Below are 21,281 nucleotides of genomic sequence, written 5' to 3' on the forward strand. Positions count from 1 at the left end.
AGTGATAAATTATGAGCAAGGCAATAAAGAGAAGCCAATGAATCATGTCTTCACTATGCACTCAGCAGTATAATTTATAAATCGCTAGCTATCCTCATCTTAGCAGCATCTGAGTGGGCCAGAGGAAAGGATAACTTAAAGTGATAATTCAGACCTGATAGGTGATCAGCTATGCAAGCTGCGCGAGTCACAGATGCCCTAAAAACTAAAGCAGATCACAGGCTGTCAACAAGATTAGAGAAGGTTTTAGTAAGAACAAACAGAGGGTGCTATTCTTTATTGTGTATCTTTTAAAACGATCTTAATTCAAATACTCATGGAAAAGGCCAGGGTGTCGATGAAAACATGTGTTTTTTTAACACTAAGTTTTGCCATAAAGTGTTAGTCTTCATCAGTGTCACCACAATTCCATCCACTTAATTCAACCACATCATTGCTTTCAAAATTCAAACAATTACCTTAGAAGTTCATTTTTGAGCTTTTGGTCATAGGTCTCCTCAAGGCTCTTGATATTCAGCTCCCGTCTCTTGAGTGCATCATTCACGCTCTTGTTTTTTTCTTCCTGCATTCTCTGGGCCCTGCAATTAGCAAATATATATACAGCGAAGAAGAAAACTACAACATCTGAAGTCATGAATTTAGGGGGGAAAAATGACATGTTTCTTAGCTCCACAGACTGAAACACTTATGTGAGTGTCCTTACTAGAAAGTGATAGAAAGAGCCTTGAAGAGCCAGCAGTCCGCCACCTATTTTACGCAGTGAACTAGTTATGCTGAATCTGAGTGAGCAGATGGAGCTATAGCGGTACCTGGCTGGGGGAAATGTGAAAGTGTCAAGGCCAAAGTGAGCTCTCACAAAAGTTGCCCGTGTAAAAGTGTTACAGCTGACAAATGGTCATAATCATTCAGGGGAGAAAGAATAATGTATTAGTTACAAAGCTACAAACCAAATTTAAGTTGGTGAAGTTAAGTGCTTGCTACTTCTAGAATACTGTTTGTACCTGTGGGATGAAAATGATTAGCCCATAGAGTAAAATATTCCACTGAATATTGAAGTGAGCGTTGAGAGATAGAGCAAAAGATAGGGGAAAAAACACAGAACTTCCAAATACCAAAGAATGGAATGACCTTCATAAGGAGGTCTCACATCAATCACAAAACTCGACCCAGAGCCAGGGAAGTGGGTGCACAGGTAATTGGTCAGGTGACCATGAGAAGGGCTGGCGACCAATATCCCAGCGAAGGATAAAGGCCCGATGTGTCAGCGCCCTCTGCTGGCTAATCAGTGAAGAAAAGGAGCATCTAGTTGGCGCGTGTGCCCAGAAGGGAAGTGAATAGGAAAAGCGGAAAGGAGTGAATTACCTCCGCCCAAATCTGGTTTTTTCTTTTCTCTCTCACAGTCAATCTACTTTTCCAGTATTGCCCAGAAAGTAACGTAGACAGAAATCGGATGTATTGAGTCCATATAAATGGGAAAACAACATTAATGAAGAGGGACACACATTTTTTAATGAAGTAAGATTCTTAAAGTATCTGGAAGTATCAATACACAACAGAGCCCAAATGGCAAAGACTTAGTTCACAAACAGGCTGGTGAGCTCACAATTAAACCCAGATAAGATGTGAAGGAGAGAACATTTATAAGTCTTCAAGAAAAAGTAAATCTCACACATACCACGAGAAATAACTTCACCCAGTACAACCAAAGTGGCGGCACTTATGCCCTTACTGACGGCGAGCTGGGCGATGTGGCGCCCGGCTACTTGAGGTGCAGCCACTGTTGCATGCGAAGCTGTCGGTGAACAGCAACACCAAGCACAGGACTTCCCAGACCACTGTGGACCCCTCACATTGAGTTGCCTGCTCTTACTGTAGCCTGATGATGGTATTTGGCTTTTCATCCTCATGTCTAGTAGTTCAAAATTAAATATTGTTTCTCTTGCCCTGTGCCTTTTAAAGCTAGGTGGTTATCACCTTGACAAGCAAGAACTCAACATGGCCACTAACATGAAAATATAAAGACACATTTGGTATCTTTGGAATTTCAGCCACTCTGAAAATCCAAAACTCACATGCGTTACTTACAATTCAAAAGCATCAATTCTTTGCTTCAGGTCTGCTTCTCTGCCTCTTAGCACGTCTATATCTTTTAGTAGAAGCTGCCTTTGAGCATAAATTTCTTTTGTTTCAGTCTGTGGAGGAAAACATCAACTTTTAACAAGTAAGCTAAAGAAAATCAAGCAGATTTGAATTCATACACTGCTTGCTCAATTCCAGAAAACAAAGTACAGACATTTAGACTAATAATTTTACATTCAAGAGGCTCCGGTTTGCAGTATGTTTGCCTATTTCAGTTACACAAAAATTTACTCTCCCCCAATGTGTGTGAAACCACATTACCCTATACTCTTAACATCCCCTGTCTAATTATTCCACTTAACTAACATCGCTCAGATACTTAAAAATTTGGTAAATTCTTCAGCCAAGGGGACAAAAACCCTGCGCTTTCAGCAGTACAACTTCAAAAGAGCAGAATTCCCACGGTTTTGTTGTTGTCTGAAAGTTTCAGTTCACAGGTCATTCTGACTCAGTGGTAGCAAGTGAGCAGACGGGCCACGCTTCCACCCGAGATTTACCGAAAACCTGTCAGGTGCCAAACTGCACACCAGGAGCGGGACATACAAAGAGACTAAATCTCACAATTCAGTCAGACAGAAACAATCACACTACAAACTCAAGATTTCATAACCAAAATACATAGACTTCATGGCAGGAAGGCGCCTGGATGAGCCGGTCATGGGCGCCAGGGAAGGATTCCCCAGGGTCGGCACTCAAGCGGACTCGGCAGGACAGGGAAGAGGGGAGGGCGTCCAGGTATGAAGGCACAGGGCTTCTCAGGAGGGTGGCCCTCTTCTCCCCAGCTGTCAGAGAATATCAGTTAACAATGGGGGTTTGGGTCTGCTAACTCATTGACCTGAAGATGAAGTGCTAGTCTAAACATCATCTATTCATCTCAAAGGCCTGTGCTGCCCACATTTGTTCTTATAGCTAAAACAGGGCCAAGTCCCAGAAACGCTATCCCAAAGTGTAGCGGGGTGCCAGGTGTAAGTAACCAGACCTTACTAAGAAGTCCCCGTGAGGGTGGTCGCTGGCAGGAGGCCCTACTTTCACCACCTCCTGCCATGTGGGTAGGCTTTGGAAACTGCCCCAAACCAAGTCTGGTCTAAGACTCACCCTTGAGAAAGGAACCCGCTTTTCCTAGAGGAGCTGCATGTGCTCTGCCCCTGCGGACGCGCACTCCCTGCCCACCCACCTCCCACCGCCTCCAGGCACCGAGCCACCTACTGCGCTGCTCTGGCCCAGCACTCCCTCCAAGGCAGCACCCCGCACCTGAACCCTCCATCTGCAAATCTGTCCTCGTGGGTCCATCCTTATTCTTCCACCTGACGGTGCTTCCACGCCTGGCCTGTGATGTCTTTGAGACGGCTACTGCCTCCCAGCTCCTCTAGGTTGACAGCCACCCACCCTCCCTTGGGGTTCCCTTCACCACGGGGCCCCAACCGTGTCTAATTAAATGGGCAGCTTTTCTCCAATTAAGCAAATTCAGCTCTATAAAGCCCTACTTCCCAGCACCTTTCTGCCCTGGTCGACCTTACAAGTCCTCCCAAGAGCTAGAAGAGAATGACCGACCACCTATAAGCGCTCGGTGGGGTTCCACAGCGACTCCAGGCTGCCCCTCTCAGCTCTATCAGTCCTGCCTGCTGCCCTTCTTTTACCCCCAAGCACTAGCCACACCTCCAAGCCTCTCCTCCAGCTGCCACCTGGCCCTCACACCTGCTCCAGAGCGAGCTCGGTCGTGACAGCGTCTCAGAGCCCAGCATGCACGCTCACATCTGTGGTCCTCTCCTTCCAGCAGTCTTGGAAGGAAGCCATGTGTCCTTGTCAAAGCCGACCCTCGCTTATGCTCCTGACCCCAGCCAGTCCCTGCCCCTTCCCTAGGCTGGTTCCCTGGATCCTCTCGCTCCTGGACCCTGAGCCAGTCTGCGAGCAGTGACAGGAAAAATCCTTCCATTAAATGATTTTAAAATATTACCTCCTGGTGCTTTTGAATTCTCTCAAGGGACATCTTTTCCCGAGAAATGATGGCTTCGGATTTTGCTTGACAAGCTCTTTCAAATTCATTCCGCAACTCAGCTAATTCCTTCTCACATTTTCTTTTCTCTTCCATTTTAACTTTTCCTAGTTCGGTTTCTTTAAAATACGCCAACTGTCGATTGATCACAAATAATCGTAAATACCAATAACTATCTCAAAGAAACAGTAACACTCTCTCCACGGTTAGGTTTAATATTAATGCTGACTAAATATATTTACTTTAATTCATCTTTAGCTTCACTTCATTCACTGTACCAGGAGGCATAAATGACATTAACTGAGAAGAAAATATGAACAACAATGTAGTATCACATTCACCAAGGAAGATTCTAGATATTTTCCCATATGCTTAAGATAAAGAGATTGTAAGCAAAGATATCACACTTAATAACAGCAACGAGGCAAAGCTTACCTTATGAACCATTTCTGCCCGAAGTTGCTTTTCTATTTCTTTTTTATACTCATTTAGCTTCATCTCCAAAGATTCTAACTTTTGATGTTGCGGGTAACTATCTGCAAAGTGATCATCAATACGCTGAAACTTCTCGGCTGGTAAAAGACAGCACAGGGAAGAAGGGTAGAGAAATGTGCTCAGATGAACAAGGCCAGAGCTCTGTCCAAGAGCAGAGAGTACACTCGTGGGGAGGGAAGGGAGGGGTGCATGCCATTTACTTCGAAACAGCAAAACCTGAGAGACTCGTGGGTGGACAGTTAAGCGGTCGAGCAAGGAGAATGCGAGTCACTGCGGGAACCTGCAGTGCTCACTGTAAACAGTCCCGGGGTTTTCGTGTGTTTAGATGTCCATCATAAAATGTGGGGGAAAGGAAGCAAGAGTTTAGTTTACGTCAGAAAATGCTGGCATCTCTTCCCAGACTGCAGGTGCCAAGGTGGAGACTGTGGGTTAAAGATGACTGACACACTCCAAACACTGACCTTCAAATGGGTCAGAGAGCACATGCTCCAACTCCTCCACTTAACAGAAAAGGCACAGATGCCTACAGGGTTGACGTGACTTACAGGGCGCTGAGGAACTACCTAAGGACATAACTGGGACAAAAGCCAGGTCTACTGATGGGCTCTCACTCCAGAGGACCCAAAGCTCTCAAACCAGTTGTGGACAGGAAGCTACCATGCCACAGAGCACACGCCTGGAGCACCAGCTCCACCAGGGCAAGCACTGAAACCCCCCAAAGAGTAAGCAGAGAAGGCGGCTGGCAGAAGTAGGTAAAATCTTAGCAGTAGCTTGTCTTTGGCAGATTGAAGTTCAGACATGTTTTTCCATCTACTTTTTTTTTTTTTTTTTTCAGAATAATGATAATGATAAAACAGCATATCAAAATTTATTGGATGTATTAAAGCCTGTAGAGGGAAGTTTATAGATGTAAATGACTAACTTAATAAAGAAAATTCTATACACAATTACCAAAAGGTCCTCTTTAAATCAAAGGAAAAAGAGGAGCAAAGCTAAATCCAAAACAAGCAAAGCAAGGAAAACTAAATAAGTCGGAAATGAATGAAATAGAGAAAAGAGATACAATACATAAAATAACTCAGTTAAATGTGTTCCATTGAAAGTCCAATGAAGCTGACATATTTTCAAGTAGACACACTAAAAAAAGAAGAAAAAAGAACCAAACTTTTTGTGTATGTAGTGAAAGAGGTACTTTATGCGACCATACAAAAATAAAAGTAATTACTCTGCAACTGTACTACCCAATACATTCTAGCCCCAAAGAGCCACTGAGAGGTTCTGTCCAACACCCAAGGAAGAATGGGGAGCTGTGGGATCCCCAAGTGATTTGGAAAGTGTGGCCCTGGGGCTTCTGAGGGGGAGGGAGCAGCACCAGCCCCATCTCTTCTAGCAAAGATGCCAGAAGAACGGAGCGCCTCTGCCACCTGCAGGCCACATCCCTTCCTATCAAGAACATGTAATAAAGAATACGACGCATCAAGTCATTTCCTTCACTCAAAAAGAAAACGGGAGCGGAGATTATGGAAGAAGGCCAGCATTACCAAGAGTGTCTTTGCCGGCAAATGGCGCTGTCTGAGTTTCCACATCACAGCTTGCTTTAGTCTGGTGATATTCTGCCAATTCTTTTAAAAAGTGCATGAGGAAACCTGAAAAACACAATGTGTTTTTAGGTTTCCAATTTTCTTTCATTCAACCACTGCTCAATCACTGTTTATGCAATCTATAACAGTATCCTTTTTTTTTACATTATAGATCTTTTAAGATTTAAGGTATGATACAAAACGTAGAAGCATAAGAAGAAGTATCTATCAATCCACAATATAAAAACTTTAAAAATATGGCATGAAATAAAATGAGATAAATGCTACACTGGAAAAAAACATTTGCAACAACATGGAGATGAAGGATCAAAGAATTCTTACCAATCAGTAAGAAAACAGGAAAATGGGGCAAGGCATGAAGAGTTTACAGGAAACAATGTTTACTTATCAAATAAACATGAACAAAATCATAAAATGCAAATACTACAGAGAGACAAGAAAGCACAGTGCAAAACAGGGCAGCACGACCCCTCTTCTGTGTGTGTCTTACTTAGATCCAGACTTTCACGCTCATCAACTTCGTCCTCGTGGGATGAACAAGCCGCCACTAATGCTCACTATCAGCATCACGTGAGCTGAGAGACTATGGGCAGGCATTTCTACTTTTCTTTTACTTTATACCCTTCTCAATGTTTGGAATATCCTTTTAACCATATCAATTTTATTAGAAGTTTGTTGTTTCTTAATACAGAGTTGAAAGGACCCTGATGCTTCTGCATCAGCCAAGGAAGGGACTCTTCTGAAGATTTTTAACTTTTTAAAAAGCTGATTTGATTTCCTAGTGTAGCTATAAATTCTTTCATATTTATCTTCTTGCATTTGTCTTCTCTACCTCTCTCCTTGACCCTTTCCAGCCAGGCTGCTCTCTCTTCACACCTTCCTGCTACTGCTCATGCCAAGGCACGTCCTGTCTCCCTCCGTGGAAAAGGTAAACATTTTGCAGAATTATGTTCGTGATCCTGCAGTAGATCACCTTGAAAGATGTGGCCTCCATCTAAGTATTTCTCTGCTCTTGCCCCTTCTGTTCCACAGCACTTTCCACAGGTCCTTAACTTTTCCACTTCCTGGAGCATCTCCCGGTGCACACGCGCGTGCACGCATGCACACATACACACCCCTCAATACACAAGAGAAAAAATAAACTGCCTACACTTTAAGATTAAACATTCTACTACTCTGTGAAAGAGACTGTTGAGAGAATGAAAAAACAAGTTACAGAATTGGAGAAAGTATTTGCAAAGGACACATCTGACAGAAGATTTGTATTAACAATAAACAAACTACATTTGTTAAAATGGATGAATTGTTCTATTTACTGTTTTGTTTATTTAAAAGGTAAAGTACTGTCAGCAAGGAAAATGAAATGATTTAATTTATTAAATTCCCTACTCTTTCTAAAAATAATTAGTTTCATACTTTTATAGAAAAAAGTACGTGACAAAAATGTTGCTATTCTCTACAAAAATGAAAGCTCCTACCTTTTTGGTTTTCTTGATCAAATCTTGAAATCTGTTAAAAGAAAGTATTTTACCTTTATTCAACTAGTCAGTTATAATTAACAAAAAAAAGCAGGCTATGAAAAGTAAACAATCCTACCAGTGATTTGTAGAGACTGGATGCGGGGTTGATTTTAATGAGTTGTAACAGATCCTGCATAGTAAGTACCTTAAGAAAATAAAAGGATTAATTAAGTAGACATTTTTCTATCAATGTTTCATGATAAATGAGGATGTTTCTGAATATGAGATTAAGGTTCATGCTTCAGATTAAATAAGGTTATAACTGCTAATAATGCAAAATTTGAGCTTTTCCTTACACTGTTTATTACAACACTGAGCTCAAATGAGTAAGATATATTTCTTGATCAAGCAATCAATCTCCATGTACTTCACATCAAAGGTGGTATGGCAAACAGAAATTACAAGTGCTTAACAATGTCTTACAGATGACAAACAATTAAGTATCTGATAAACCAATGAATACACCAGTAAATTCCAGGGTTGTCAATTACAATGCATTTTTTAAAGTATCATGGCTTCAAAATGTACGTAAGATAAATGTTTACTGACTTTGTAACTATGAATGACTAAAACGTACCTAAACTATTTTTCTCAACCTCTCCCCTTGAGGCCTGCCCAGATCAATCACATACAATAGGCGGCCAAAGGTGTGGGAGATGGTGTGTCACTGTGGAGGGAAGACCGTGGCTTTAAAGCCAGAGCCCCGGGTTGGAAACTCAGCTCCACCACTCTGTGACACTGAGCAGGTGACACCCTCTCCGAGCCTCATTCTCATCTGTAAAGACGGAGTAACGCTCATTTCTCATCTCCCAAGGTGGCTAGAGGGAGTAAATGAATACATATATACACAAAATCTCCCATGCAGGCCAAGGTGGCCTGCCTTTTGAAATTCAAAAACGTTTGCTTGAATCTCATCTCAGCCTCTGTGCAAGAGACAAGATCCACTTACAGATTTCTCCCCACCCCCATCCCTACGTTCCCTTGTCCCTTTCTCTCCCTCCCTCCTCATCTCAGAGCCCTCAGGATGTTTACTGACATTCACTGGTTTTGAAAGTGTTTTAGGTTATTGAATTGTCTGCTACATAAATGTCCAGTATTTGTTTTTATCATTCTGACTCACTATGCTACTCAGGGTATTTTTATTATATATTTCTGCTAGAGAATGTATTATTTCCTGTGTCTACCCTGAGAATATTGACATAATTTGCTTTCTATTGGTTTTCCTCTCAAGAAAATACAGAGAACCATGCACTGTGTATTAGAAGTTCTCAAGTGTGTGAACTGGACTAGTTACCGCTAATCATAACTGCTAGTCATATAAAAAGACTGTGAAATGTAATTTGAAACTTAAAGATTGATGAACCAAAAAACTTTCTAGCGTTGATAAATACAATTTGATTGCTAATGAAGAAATACAGCATATTTAGAGATTTTATTTAAATACCAACAGTGTTCTTGTTTTCTTAAAAACTTCTGACCATGAAGCTTCTGGACAATTATACCTGAATTTAAAGAGTAAAAACATACACCACCAAGGGTGACCCCTGAGTAAGCTATGAACCACAGGTAATAGTGTATTGCCATAGGTTCAACCACTGTATATTGTGCATAAGAAAATGCTGATAGTGAGCAAGGCTGTGACTGTGGGGGGCAGGAGCTTATGGAAAATCTCCGTATTTACCTTTCAATTTTGCTATGGAACCTAAACTGCTGTAAAAAAAAAATATATATATAGCCTTATTCTAAAAAAAAATAGGAAGAGTTTGCAATTGCCTTTAAAATAATGAAGTGTGACTAATCTAGTCATCATGCAAGAGAGAAATAGAGGTGGTCCCTCGCTATCTGAAAGTAGGGTGGTCCAATCTGGTATATTTAATTTTGGGTCTGGGAGTGCTGTTCCCATTAATTTATATGAAAAAATTTTGAGCATTCCCAGACCCCCAAAATAACCCACCAAATCATACCACATAAGAATGTGCAGCTTTCAAATAGTGAGGGAAACTTACAAAGTTAAAACAATTAGAAAGGTGGTAAAACATGTTTTAATATTAGCAAACTCTACAGATTTTAAAAATTAGATATTTCTCGCTTCTTTTAAGTAATCACAAAGAGAAGCACCTGAAGCCACTGTAACATAGTCACACTTCAGAGAGCTCAATTTACTGCCCTGCATTGCTACCTTGAGCAAATCTCCTTACCTCTCCAGACTCTGGTTCCTCATCTGTAATACCCGCAATACCCGTAACACCTGTAATATGTGTAGTGTGACTAGCACGGAGCCAAGGTCACAGAAGACATTTAATATAAATGGCAGTTAATATTTTTCATAGATAACCAAGTATGAGATTAATTCTAGCTCCAAACATTTAGAGATTCTACACATCACAATTTTACAAAAGACTAAATGAGGTCCTCCCTGGTGGCACAAGGGGTTAAGATGCAACCTATGAAGCTGTCCGCAGCCACTGCAGCACGAGTTCAATCCCCGGCCAGGGAGCTACCCACATGGTGCAGCAGACCTCTCCTGTCTCACCTGATGCTCCCCTCAGCAGTGTATTTCAGTCAGTCTGCCTGTTGTATTCCCCACTCTGTCTCTGGTGACACCACCACCCCCAACACCTCTGGCCTGTACCCCAGTTCTTGTATGCATAAATAAATACATCTTTAGGGGGAAAAAAAGACTAAATGAGATTGCAAGGAATTGGTAAGAATGACAAGCCAACTTACTGAGCCTTTGTTACCTATGATGTGAAATCAAAGACGAACAAGAAACGGACCAAGCTAGCCGAGAGCACCTGACCGTTATCTGAGAAAGAAGCTATTAATACAAAACTGAGAAACAGAAAAGGGAAGACCTTACCTTTTCTTTTGCCAAGCCGCTTTCCGGAAAGAAAACAGAAAGTGAATACTCATAGCCACACCTTTGTAAGTGATCTGCGACCAGAGAATTAGAAGCACCGGTTAGGAGGGCGCTCCCTTCCACAGAAATGGACTGGGGCTGCAAATCTCCACTCAACACAGGATGCATCAACTCATGAATTAGCTGGTTTCGGAGTTGTATCTGCTCAGAAACAAAAAAAGAAACAAGAGGGGAGAATTTTTCAGAATTGTTTCACAAGTTTGTCACCTGAATAGAATCCTTCCTTTTATTTCCAAAATTGTTCTTCTAGATCTGTGGCCACAAGTTAGGAAGCTTCCACGGCACACTTTGGGGGAGGAAAAACCCCAGGGAAAAGCAGCTTGTGCTCACCAGCTCCCGCCTGAACTGGCGGGCAGACGCACTTCACTTCCCTATAAGCCCATTTCATCAGCTTCTGATTGGGATAGTAACACCAGGAGAGAATTCTGTCACTTCCTCCTCACTTCCCTGTGGCCTGCTGGAGGATATAAAATTGGATGAAGCCAATTTAGTGGGCATACTGATCAAAAGAAAACCCAAGAAAGGCTTAATGAGATGCCCATACAGTATGGACACTTCCAGGCACTGAAGTACATTTTATTTGAAGAAATTTAGGCTCAAAGGGGGTCATTTTCTCAAGGTAACACCCCTAGCTTTATTATTCATGTGTGTTTTAATCAGACTACTGAATATTTGTTCTGATCTACGTTGTATTTAAGGTGAAGACATACAATTGGGCTGGGCTTAGGACTACGTTGCCTGATTCATGGAGTTTGGTCTATGACATCTCAATTTGGATTACTGGGATACAAGCAAGAAACAAGTGGAATTCTTATTATACCACTTTCTTTCTTCTAATACCTTCCTTTTATCCTCTGGCTGGAGCAGAGAACAGTAGGTAATCACCAGGACAGGAGGGTAAGAAGGTTATCTACACTGGATGGATTACACTTGCACTGCCTCATCTAATCAAGTTCAGTAATAACAAAGCAAGAGAAAAGACAGCATTGTCCACCAGGAAAATTCATAAGTGGTTCAATTAGATCTTAACACACGATAGAATATATTTAGATTCAGCATAATTAAAAAACAGGATTAAGGTGTTTTGCTATAAGATAAAATCTGAGTGATCAAAGCAGGGTGAAACAAAAATGAGTACCAAAAGAATGAAATGACATCACAGATGAACTCTCATCTTGGCATAGACGTCCTACAGCACTTACTAGAACAGCTGGAACGTTCCAGCAGACACTGCAAAGAGGGAAATTCATTCAGAACCCCAGTTTGCAAAGGCCCAAAGGTAGAAAGGACAATTATTGCAGGGGAGGGGAAGTGACCAGAAGACACTAATGAATCCCCAACACCTCCCTCTCGGAAAATGACAGACCACACGGGCCCAAAATAAGGAAACAGGGGCCTCCCCTGTGGCGCAGCGGTTGAGTGCTGGGTTGCGAAGCTGCCCGCAGCCTCTGCAGCGCCGGTTCGATCCCCGGCTACTCCCCAGCCACCGGAGGAAGGTCCCACATGGCGCGCAGACCTCTCCTGCCGCCCACTGCTCCCCTCAGCAGTGTACCTTGGTCCTTCTGCCTGCTCTGCTCCCCGCTCTGGCTCTGGTGAATTCTCTCACCTTCCCGCGCTTCTGACTGTACCCAGTGCTTGTATAAATAAATAAATAAATAAATCTTAAAAAAAAAACAACAGAATAAGGAAACATAATTTAATAGACGCTCAGATGATCTTGTACACTTAACCATAAATATAAATTCTTCTCAAATACCCATGCAGAATGTGAATTAAGCCACTAAAAAAAATCAGTAATTTTTTTAGAATTCACCCAGGCCACATTCAACTGAGAGTGCACAATTTAGCTCAGACCAAGACAGTAAAAATCTGCCCTGCCATTGAGCAAGTTGGCATAACAAAAACTAAATACAGCAGGAAAAGCATTTCTCCCAAAGGTACACTGCAGCTGTAGAGTGAACTATCCTGAGGACCAGAGTCCCCACGGACAGCTCAAAAAAATGATAACTGGTCACAATCAACTGTAAGGAGAGATGATATAAACACTATCAAATCTAATCTAAAAGCACAGCAAAAGGAAATATGCCATTCCCAGGAATGCAAGAACGATTAACTCATTAGAAAGTGTCCTTTCTAATGCATTACACACTAACTTAATTCCAAGTCGGTTAAATAGTTAACTGGGGGAAATGAAGCCTTTTTAATTTTTTTAAATGAAAAGCAAATATTCACTCTTAGTGAAGAACTTAGACCAATCAGCCAAAAAAAAAAAAGACCTTATAAAAATGTAACATCAGTATTCTTAAAGCCAGATAAAACCAAGCCAGATAAAACCAAAAAAAAAAGACCTTATAAAAATGTAACATCAGTATTCTTAAAGCCAGATAAAACCAAGATAAAGTACTGCCAATAAAAATTGAAAAAAAAAAAAACATAGTAGTTTCTATTAACAGAGTTCTTATACATTAACAAGAAAACAGATACCCTAAAAAAAACGGGGGTGGGTAAGGAACATGAACTGCCCATCCACAAAGAAACATACAAATGGCCAGAAAATATAAGCAACCTCATTTAATAAAGAGATGAACATTAAAATCATTTTAATGTTTTCCAATCTTAAGTCTAAAAAGTGTCATGATGATAATACTGGAGTGACTCAAACATTCTCAAATTGCTGGTGGAAAATAAACCAATAGTTTAAATTCTAAATATATAGTACAGAAGAAGGTATATACATCAAGAGTCTTAAAAACATTCACGCCCTTTGCTGCAGTAATGCCATTTAATCTAGCCTAAGCAAATGAGACGCAATGAACGGACATATGGTCTTGGGTATGACCTAAATCATCACCAGCAGGACTACTACATAAATTACCCATATATCCAAAGGTGAGCCTGGTGCCACTGAAAACGAGAATCTCAAGGAACTTTTTAAGGACACAGAAAAGTGCTCACCATGTAAGGACACAAACATCTATATGCTCTTCTGTATTTTTCAGATTCTTCTGAAGTATTTTCTCTGTTACTAAAACAGTGGGGGACTGTGAGCCTGTAGGTACAGATACTGCCCATCCCACTGGGAGCCCCAAGCTTCACAGATAACCACCACACCCGCCCCCGCCAGACGCAAGGCACAGGGAGGCGGAAAGTGAAGACAACCTCAGCGGAAAAACTAGAGGAGGAGGTGACTTCCTAGACTATTAAAGCCCTAGAACCCCTGCTTCCTCCACCTCACACCAAGATAAAGAAGAGGACACGCAAGGATAAATCCCCAACACCCCAACCACATACATGTGCATAAATTACCATAAATAAGGCCATATACATGCCCAGGAAACAAGGAACATCTCAACACAAGATGGAAAAACAAAGTCCTGGGACAAATATAAAGGAGACACAATTAGAGAAACTATCTGATGACGACTTCAAAACAATAATATTAAAAATATTAAATGAGATACTGGAAGGTAAGTCAAAGGCAGAAAGACAAATGTAAAATCTCATAAGGAGATCGAGAAACAAAGAGAGATCTTCACTAATGCGACTGAGTATATGAAAAGATCACAAAAAGATTCTGAATGAAATGCAAACAGTGCTTTAAATAAAATAACAGAAGGAAAATTTTCAGCTGTAGAAGACTCAAGTGAACAAATAACACATTTAGGAGAGAGTGTCAAGAAAAAGGAAAAATGAGGAAACTATGAGAACTATCAGACTCAACTGGAAAAGGAAACCTAAGAATGATCAGGCTCCCAGAAGAAGAAAAAGAAATAGGAATAAAGACCCTATTCAAAAAAATAATGAGAACTACTCAAATCTACAGAATGAATTAAATATGGAAGCCCAACAAGCAGAGAGAATACCTAATTCTTTAATGCAGAAAGACCTACACCCAGATACATCACTGTCAAACTATCAAATACGAAGGTGTAGGGCCTCCCCGGTGGCACAGCGGTTGAGCGCTGGGCTGCGAAGCTGCCCGCAGCCTCTGCAGCACCAGTTCGATCCCCGGCCGCGGGGCAAGGGTCCCACATGGCGCGCAGACCTCTCCTGCCACCCACTGCTCCCCTCAGCAGTGTACTTCGTCACTCTGCCTGTTCTGCTCCTCGCTCTGGTGAATTCTCTCACCCTCCCGCACTTCTGACTGTACCCAGTGCTTGTATAAATAAATCTTTAAAAAAAATAAATAAATATGAAGGTGTAATAAAGGTTCTCAAACAGAAGCTAATGGAGATTGCCACCACCAGACCTGCTCAATTAATACTAAAAGGAGTTCTACAAGAAAAGAAAAATGGAAGCACAAACTCCTTAGCAAAGTGACAATGCAATGTTAACACGAGTATCAAGAGCAAGAATACTATGATTATTCTCCAAATACTGAGGAGGAGGAAGAAACACAACTAGTAAAGTGTCAGTGAGCATACACTAGCTCATAAAGGATCTAAAATAAGAATTTAAGTAAAACCCCCACAGCAATCACTAACCAAAAATTCAGAATAGACATCCATAGACAGAGAAGTGAAGAAAATGATAGAAACACTAAGGAAAGCTTTCCAGAAAGAGAGGAACAAAGGGGAAAAGAAACAGAAAAATGAAACAATCAACAACCAAAAAACAAAATGACTGAAAATAAACAGCTCATATCAGTAATCACCCTAAATGTGAGTATTCTGAATTCATCCATAAAAAACATACAGACTAACCATGTGGGTGAAAAAATTCCAGTCATCAATACTGTGTGACCCATTTCAAACCAAAAGACAAAAACCAAACTAAAAGTAATAAGCTGCAGTAAGATCATACATGATAATAACTCAGAGTAAATCAGGAACTTCTATTCTCATAGCCAATAGGCTAGACTTTCAACTAAAAAAGGTAGTCAGACACAGAATCATGGTGAAGGGAACAACTCATCAAGAAGATATAAGTCTGGGCCTCCCAGGTGGCGCAGCGGTTGAGTGCTGGGTTGCGAAGCTCCCCGCAGCCTCTGCAGCGCCAGTTCGATCCCCGGCTGCTCCCCGGCCACCGGAGGAGGGTCCCACATGGCGCGCAGAGCTCTCCTGCCGCCCGCTGCTCCCCTCAGCAGTGTACTTCGGTCCTTCTGCCTGCTCTGCTCCCCGCTCTGGTGAATTCTCCCACCCTCCCGCGCTTCTGACTGTACCCAGTGCTTGTACAAATAAATAAAAATAAATCTTTAAAAAAAAAGATATGTCTTATTAATAGTTATGCTCCAAACTTAGAAGCACCTCTATAAAGCAACAATTTACAAACCTAAAAGAATGTGTCAACAAAAATACAATCATTGTTGGAGACTTCAACACACCATTAACACAAAGGGATTGATCATCCAGACTGAAAATTAACAAAAAATGAAGTATTAGGGGCCTCCCCGGTGGCGCAGCGGTAGAGCGCTGGGTTGCGAAGCTGCCCGCGGCCTCTGCGGCGCCGGTTCAATCCCCGGCTGCTCCCCGGCCACGGGAGGAGGGTCCCACATGGTGCGCAGACCTCTCCTGCCGCCCGCTGCTCCCCTCAGCAGTGTACTTCGGTCCTTCTGCCTGCTCTGCTCCCCGCTCTGGCTCTGGTGAATTCTCTCACCCTCCCGCGCTTCTGACTGTACCCAGTGCATGTATAAACAAACAAACAAACAAGCAAAACAAATAAATAAAAACATGCCTCTATTAAAAAAAAAAATGAAGTATTAGATCAGATGGGTTTACTGGATATTTACAAGAGTTTTCCATCCTGAAAACAAGGAATATACTTCTCAAGTGCACATGGAACATTTTCAAGAATAGATCATATACTAAAACACAAAATAAGTCTCAAAATATAGGAAAATAGAAATTATATCAAATATCTTCACAGATCACAATGCTATAAAGCTAGAAATTAACCATAAAAGGAATCCTGGAACAAACCAAAATATGCAGTGATTAAATAAAATGCTTAAACAGTCCAATATCAAGTGCTGAAATTGCAAGAGTATTAAAAAGTCTCCGTAAGAACAAATGCCCCTGAGGCCTCCCTGGTGGCCTAGGGGTTAAGTCTCAGCACTGCCAGGGAGCTAACCCACATGGCACAGCAGACCTCCCTGGCTAGCCTGGCCTGCTGCTCCCCTCAGCAGTGTATTTCAGTCAATCCACCAGTTCTGCTCCTCACTCTATCTCTGGTGAATCCCCTCACCCTCCACCTCTAGCCTACACCCCAGTCCTTATATGCATAAATTAAAAAAAAAAAGGCTTCCCCAGTGAATTCTACCAAACCCATTAAGATCTAATACTTAGCCTACTCATACTCTTCAAAAATAAAATCAAATAAAATCAAACTCCCCAGTACATTCTACTAGACCAGAATTACCTTGATTCCAAAATCAGACAAAGATAATACAAAACAAAGAAAATTATAAACCGGTATCTGATGAACAGATGCAAAAATCCTCAACAAAATCCTAGCAAACCACATACACAACATATCAAGAGAATCGTCCACCTCAATCAAGCAACCCTGTGAGAATGGCCCATATTAAAAAAAAATGGAACAAATGTTATTATTTACTCTAAGGAATTTACAATTAGCATCTTCGTTAATAAGTATGCATTCATTAATAATATTGTTGTGCTTTCGCAAAAGTCAGTAGCCTTCCTATACACAAACAATAAATCTGAAGAAGAAGAAATCAAAAAGACCATCCCTTTTGTTATTGAAACAAAAAAAATCAAATATTTGGGAATAAATCTAACAAAAGAGGTAAAGGACCTATACAAAGAAAACTATAAAACACTGTTAAAAGAAATAGAAGAAGACACAAAGAAATGGAGAGACGTCCCCTGCTCATGGATTGGAAGAATAAACATTATTAAAATGGCCATCCTACCAAAAGCAATATACAGATTCAATGCTATTCCAATCAAAATTTCAATGTCATTCTTCAAAGAAATAGAACAATTATTGATGAAATTCATATGGAATCACCAAAAACCCCGAATAGCCAAAGCTCTCCTGAAAAAAAAAGAAGGGAATGGAGGCATCAGACTCCCAGACTTCAAACTATACTACAAAGCCATAATCATCAAAACTGCATGGTATTGGAACAAGAACAGACATACAGACCAATGGAATCGAATAGAAAATCCAGAAATAAACCCACAGATTTATGGTCAACTAATCTTTGACAAAGGAGCAAAGAATATGCATTGGAGCAAAGAAAGTTTGTTCAATAAATGGTGCTGGGAAAACTGGGTCGCTACATGCAAAAAGAATGAAGCTTGACCACCACCTCACACCATACACAAAAATCAACTCAAAATGGATTAAAGATCTAGACATAAGACCTGAAACCATAAAATATATAGAAGGAAATATAGGCGAAACACTACGTGATTTGCACATCAAAGACATCTTTACAGACACATCACCCAAAGCAGTGATAGTGAAGGCAAAGATAAACAGCTGGGACTACATCAAATTAAAGAGCTTTTGCACAGCAAAAGAGACAATAACAAAAACAAAGAGAAACCCCACCAACTGGGAGAACATTTTTGCACCCAACACTAATGATAAAGGACTGATCACAAAAATCTGCAAAGAGCTGATGAGACTCAACAACAACAAAGAAAATAATCCAGTCAAAAAATGGGCAGAAGAGCTTAAAAGAAACTTCTCTGAAGAGGAAATGCAAATGGCCAACAGGCATATGAAAAAATGTTCAACATCACTTGTCATCAGGGAAATGCAAATCAAAACTACCATGAGATACCATCTTACACCAGTGAGAATGGCACATATTAAAAAAACTAGCAACAACAAATGTTGGCGAGGGTGTGGAGAAAAAGGAACTCTTCTGCACTGTTGGTGGGAGTGCAAACTGGTCCAACCACTGTGGAAAGCTGTATGGAGATTTCTGGACCTACTAAACATAGAGCTTCCATATGATCCAGCAATTCCACTCCTAGGTATTTACCCAAAGGACACAGAAACATCAATTCCAAAGAACACCTGCACCCCTATGTTTATAGCAGCACTGTTTACAATAGCTAAGCTTTGGAAACAACCCAAATGCCCAAAAATAGATGACTGGATCAAGAAGATGTGGTACATATATACCATGGAATATTACTCAGCATTCAAAAAAGATAAACACATGCAATTTGCAGCAACATGGATGGCGCTGGAAGGGATCATGCTCAGCGAAATAAGCCAAAAAGAAAAAGAAAAATACCGGATGGTCTCACTCATAGCAGGAATCTAGAAAACTTAAATAAGGGACCAGGAAAATGAATAACTATAAGAAAGTGAAAATCAAAATCAACAAAAAACTATGAACCAGAGACACTTTTAGGGGGCGGGGGTGGGAGGGGAGGGATTGGGGTCAGAATGGGGGGCTGCAATTGTATGGGGAATATAACAATAAAATTTATTAAAAAAAAAAAAAAAAAAAAAAATATTGCTGTGCTTTGAAGACACTGGTTTTTTGCAATTATACATATACATTGTATACGTTATATTTAACTTTATATCATACAAAGGCAAAAAGAGACTACTAGCTTAAAAGCAGAATCTGACTTGGAATCTTCCCTGTTAACATTCCCAAGTCTGTATGTAAATTAGTTGTTTTAAGCAGTTTTTCATTGGGCCAGTGTTTTAAGTTGTGGTTCAATTCCCAGACAAATCCACATAGGTCTTCACCAAAATTTAAATGAATTTTACTGCCATGCTTAAGTGACACAGAAACCATTCACCAATTTGCTTTGGTTTGGTTCCTCTCCTGTGGGAGTTGGTTTTTATTTTTTTAAGATTTATTTATTTATGCATACAAGAACTGTGGTACAGGCCAGAGCAGAGGGGGGGCAGGTGAGAGGATTCACCAGAGACAGAGTGGGGAACAGGCTGACTGAGATATACTGCTGAGGGGAGCAGTGGGCGGGACTGGAGAGGTCTGCTGTGCTATGTGGGTAGCTCCCTGGCCGGGGCTTGAACTCTGTGCTGCAGTGGCTGCAGGTATTTGGGCCCAGGAGTTTTTAGCAATGGGACTAAGGAAACCTATTCCTTCAGGGTTACAAACTAGAAAAAAGGAACCTTAAGTCCTTGACTACAGAGTGACAGTTTAGATCTTAGATAAGATGGTCATGAACCACAGGAACAGAGAAAAGGAGAAACAAAAACAAACCAGAGGCACATTATATTAAAAAAAGGACTCGGCCTCCCTGGTAGCACAAGGGGTTAAGGACAACAATGTGGAGCTGTCTGCAGCCTCTGCAGCACCAGCGCAGCACGAGTTCAATTCCTGGCCAGCCAGGGAGCTACCCACATGGCACAGCAGACCTCTCTTGTATTGCCTGCTGCTCCCCTCAGCAGTGTATTTCAGTAGATTCACCTGTTGTGTTCCCCACTTTGTCTCTGGTGAATCCTCTCACCCTCTCGCACATCTGGCCTGTATCCTGGCTCTTGTATAAATAAAATAAATCTTTAAAAAAAAAAGTAAAATAACTCTGGTCGTTAGAAAAAAAAATAGTACTAATAAATATTTGCTGTTCAATTATTTATACCTTACAATATATTTTAAGAAAGAAATTTCTCATCGGCCTGCTCTTCCAGAGCAGTACTCAGTATTTTTTATATGGTGCAATATCCTTCATTCAGGTGTATCATAAAACTTATTAATTCAGGAGGATGTAACCCAGATTTCGAAAACAAACCCACCCTTACTAAAATGTGTTCATTTTATAAAGTTACCCACTCTGATCTTAGTGTCAGTTCCATAAATCCATTATTTGAATGTGCTCTTTTAAGACAACTCAAACTCTTAAACCACTTCCAAGAAGTAACTATTCCAAGAGAATTATATAGGAAAATAGTGTGATAGACACATTTTCACAGTGAACGTTCCTGTGTTTATAAACCCAAGACCTGGATACACCTGGATGAGGACTACCCGTTACAGGCTCCACTTGCAAGGCACAGAACACGTATGCCTAGAACTAATACCTTGAGCGTGTCCAGTATGCCTCGATCCTTAAACGTCTGGTACAGCTTTTTGCGCAGTTCATCTTGACTCAACACGTCAAATTTAGGGGACATGGACTGGAAGAGAAAATGGTTACCGATTACCGGCTGGCAGGGGGAATGTGCATTTCTGAAACAGCCCAGGGGCCTCCGAGCAAGCCTGAGTCGGGGAGGGGAAGGCGCTTTAACGGAAACAAACAAGAAGCTTCACTTCCGCCGGGCTCGGAGGGGGCCCGAGTCGCTACCTGAGCCATCCCGGGTCCGCAGGCTCCCGAGCGGCCCCGCGTGAGGAGGCCCTAGGTGGACCCAGCCCGGGCAGCGGGCCCGTAGGGAAGGGAGTCCCGGCCCACGGCGCGCGGCCTCGGTCCCTGGGCATGGAGAGGAACAAGGGAACCGAACGCCGACGCTCCGAACTCAGAACGCGGGCGGCGACGCGCACTTCCTCCCGCCTCCCTCCGCGCTCCGCCGGGTGGGCGGGTCGCGGCCCACGCCCGACTCTCACGGGCGGCTGGGGGCGGAGAGACGCCGCCCCTCTCCCCCGCGGGCAATTCTCACAGCCGCGAACCCACCCCGCCCTCTCGGAGGCTCGCCAAGCCCAGCCCAGCGAGGGA

The 21,281-nt window shown here is 41.8% G+C and overlaps 1 protein-coding gene across 3 annotated transcripts in view; it reads right to left on the reverse strand.

Annotated features, from left to right (window-relative positions):
• The window catches only part of OFD1 (OFD1 centriole and centriolar satellite protein), a 41,080-nt gene that overhangs the window by 16,801 nt on the left and 2,998 nt on the right, over nucleotides 1–21,281 (reverse strand). Inside the window, exons 1-10 of one of the 3 annotated variants that reach the window (XM_037512695.2) lie at nucleotides 21,240–21,276; nucleotides 20,653–20,748; nucleotides 10,609–10,809; nucleotides 7,825–7,893; nucleotides 7,707–7,737; nucleotides 6,169–6,273; nucleotides 4,568–4,704; nucleotides 4,094–4,267; nucleotides 2,086–2,192; nucleotides 459–578 (exon numbers count right to left, since the gene is read on the reverse strand). In XM_037512695.2, coding sequence (XP_037368592.1) covers nucleotides 459–578; nucleotides 2,086–2,192; nucleotides 4,094–4,267; nucleotides 4,568–4,704; nucleotides 6,169–6,273; nucleotides 7,707–7,737; nucleotides 7,825–7,893; nucleotides 10,609–10,809; nucleotides 20,653–20,745 — 1,037 coding nt within the window. In that variant the 5' untranslated portion in view covers nucleotides 20,746–20,748; nucleotides 21,240–21,276. Of the gene's footprint in view, nucleotides 1–458; nucleotides 579–2,085; nucleotides 2,193–4,093; nucleotides 4,268–4,567; nucleotides 4,705–6,168; nucleotides 6,274–7,706; nucleotides 7,738–7,824; nucleotides 7,894–10,608; nucleotides 10,810–20,652; nucleotides 20,749–20,915; nucleotides 21,117–21,239; nucleotides 21,277–21,281 lie in introns of those variants that run through there. The other 2 variants (XM_037512693.2, XM_037512694.2) reach the window with 2 other exon arrangements.

This window comes from Talpa occidentalis, unplaced genomic scaffold, assembly GCF_014898055.3.
Source record: "Talpa occidentalis isolate TD23 unplaced genomic scaffold, MPIMG_talOcc4v2.1 talOcc4.15, whole genome shotgun sequence".
Taxonomy (NCBI): Eukaryota; Metazoa; Chordata; class Mammalia; order Eulipotyphla; family Talpidae; genus Talpa; species Talpa occidentalis.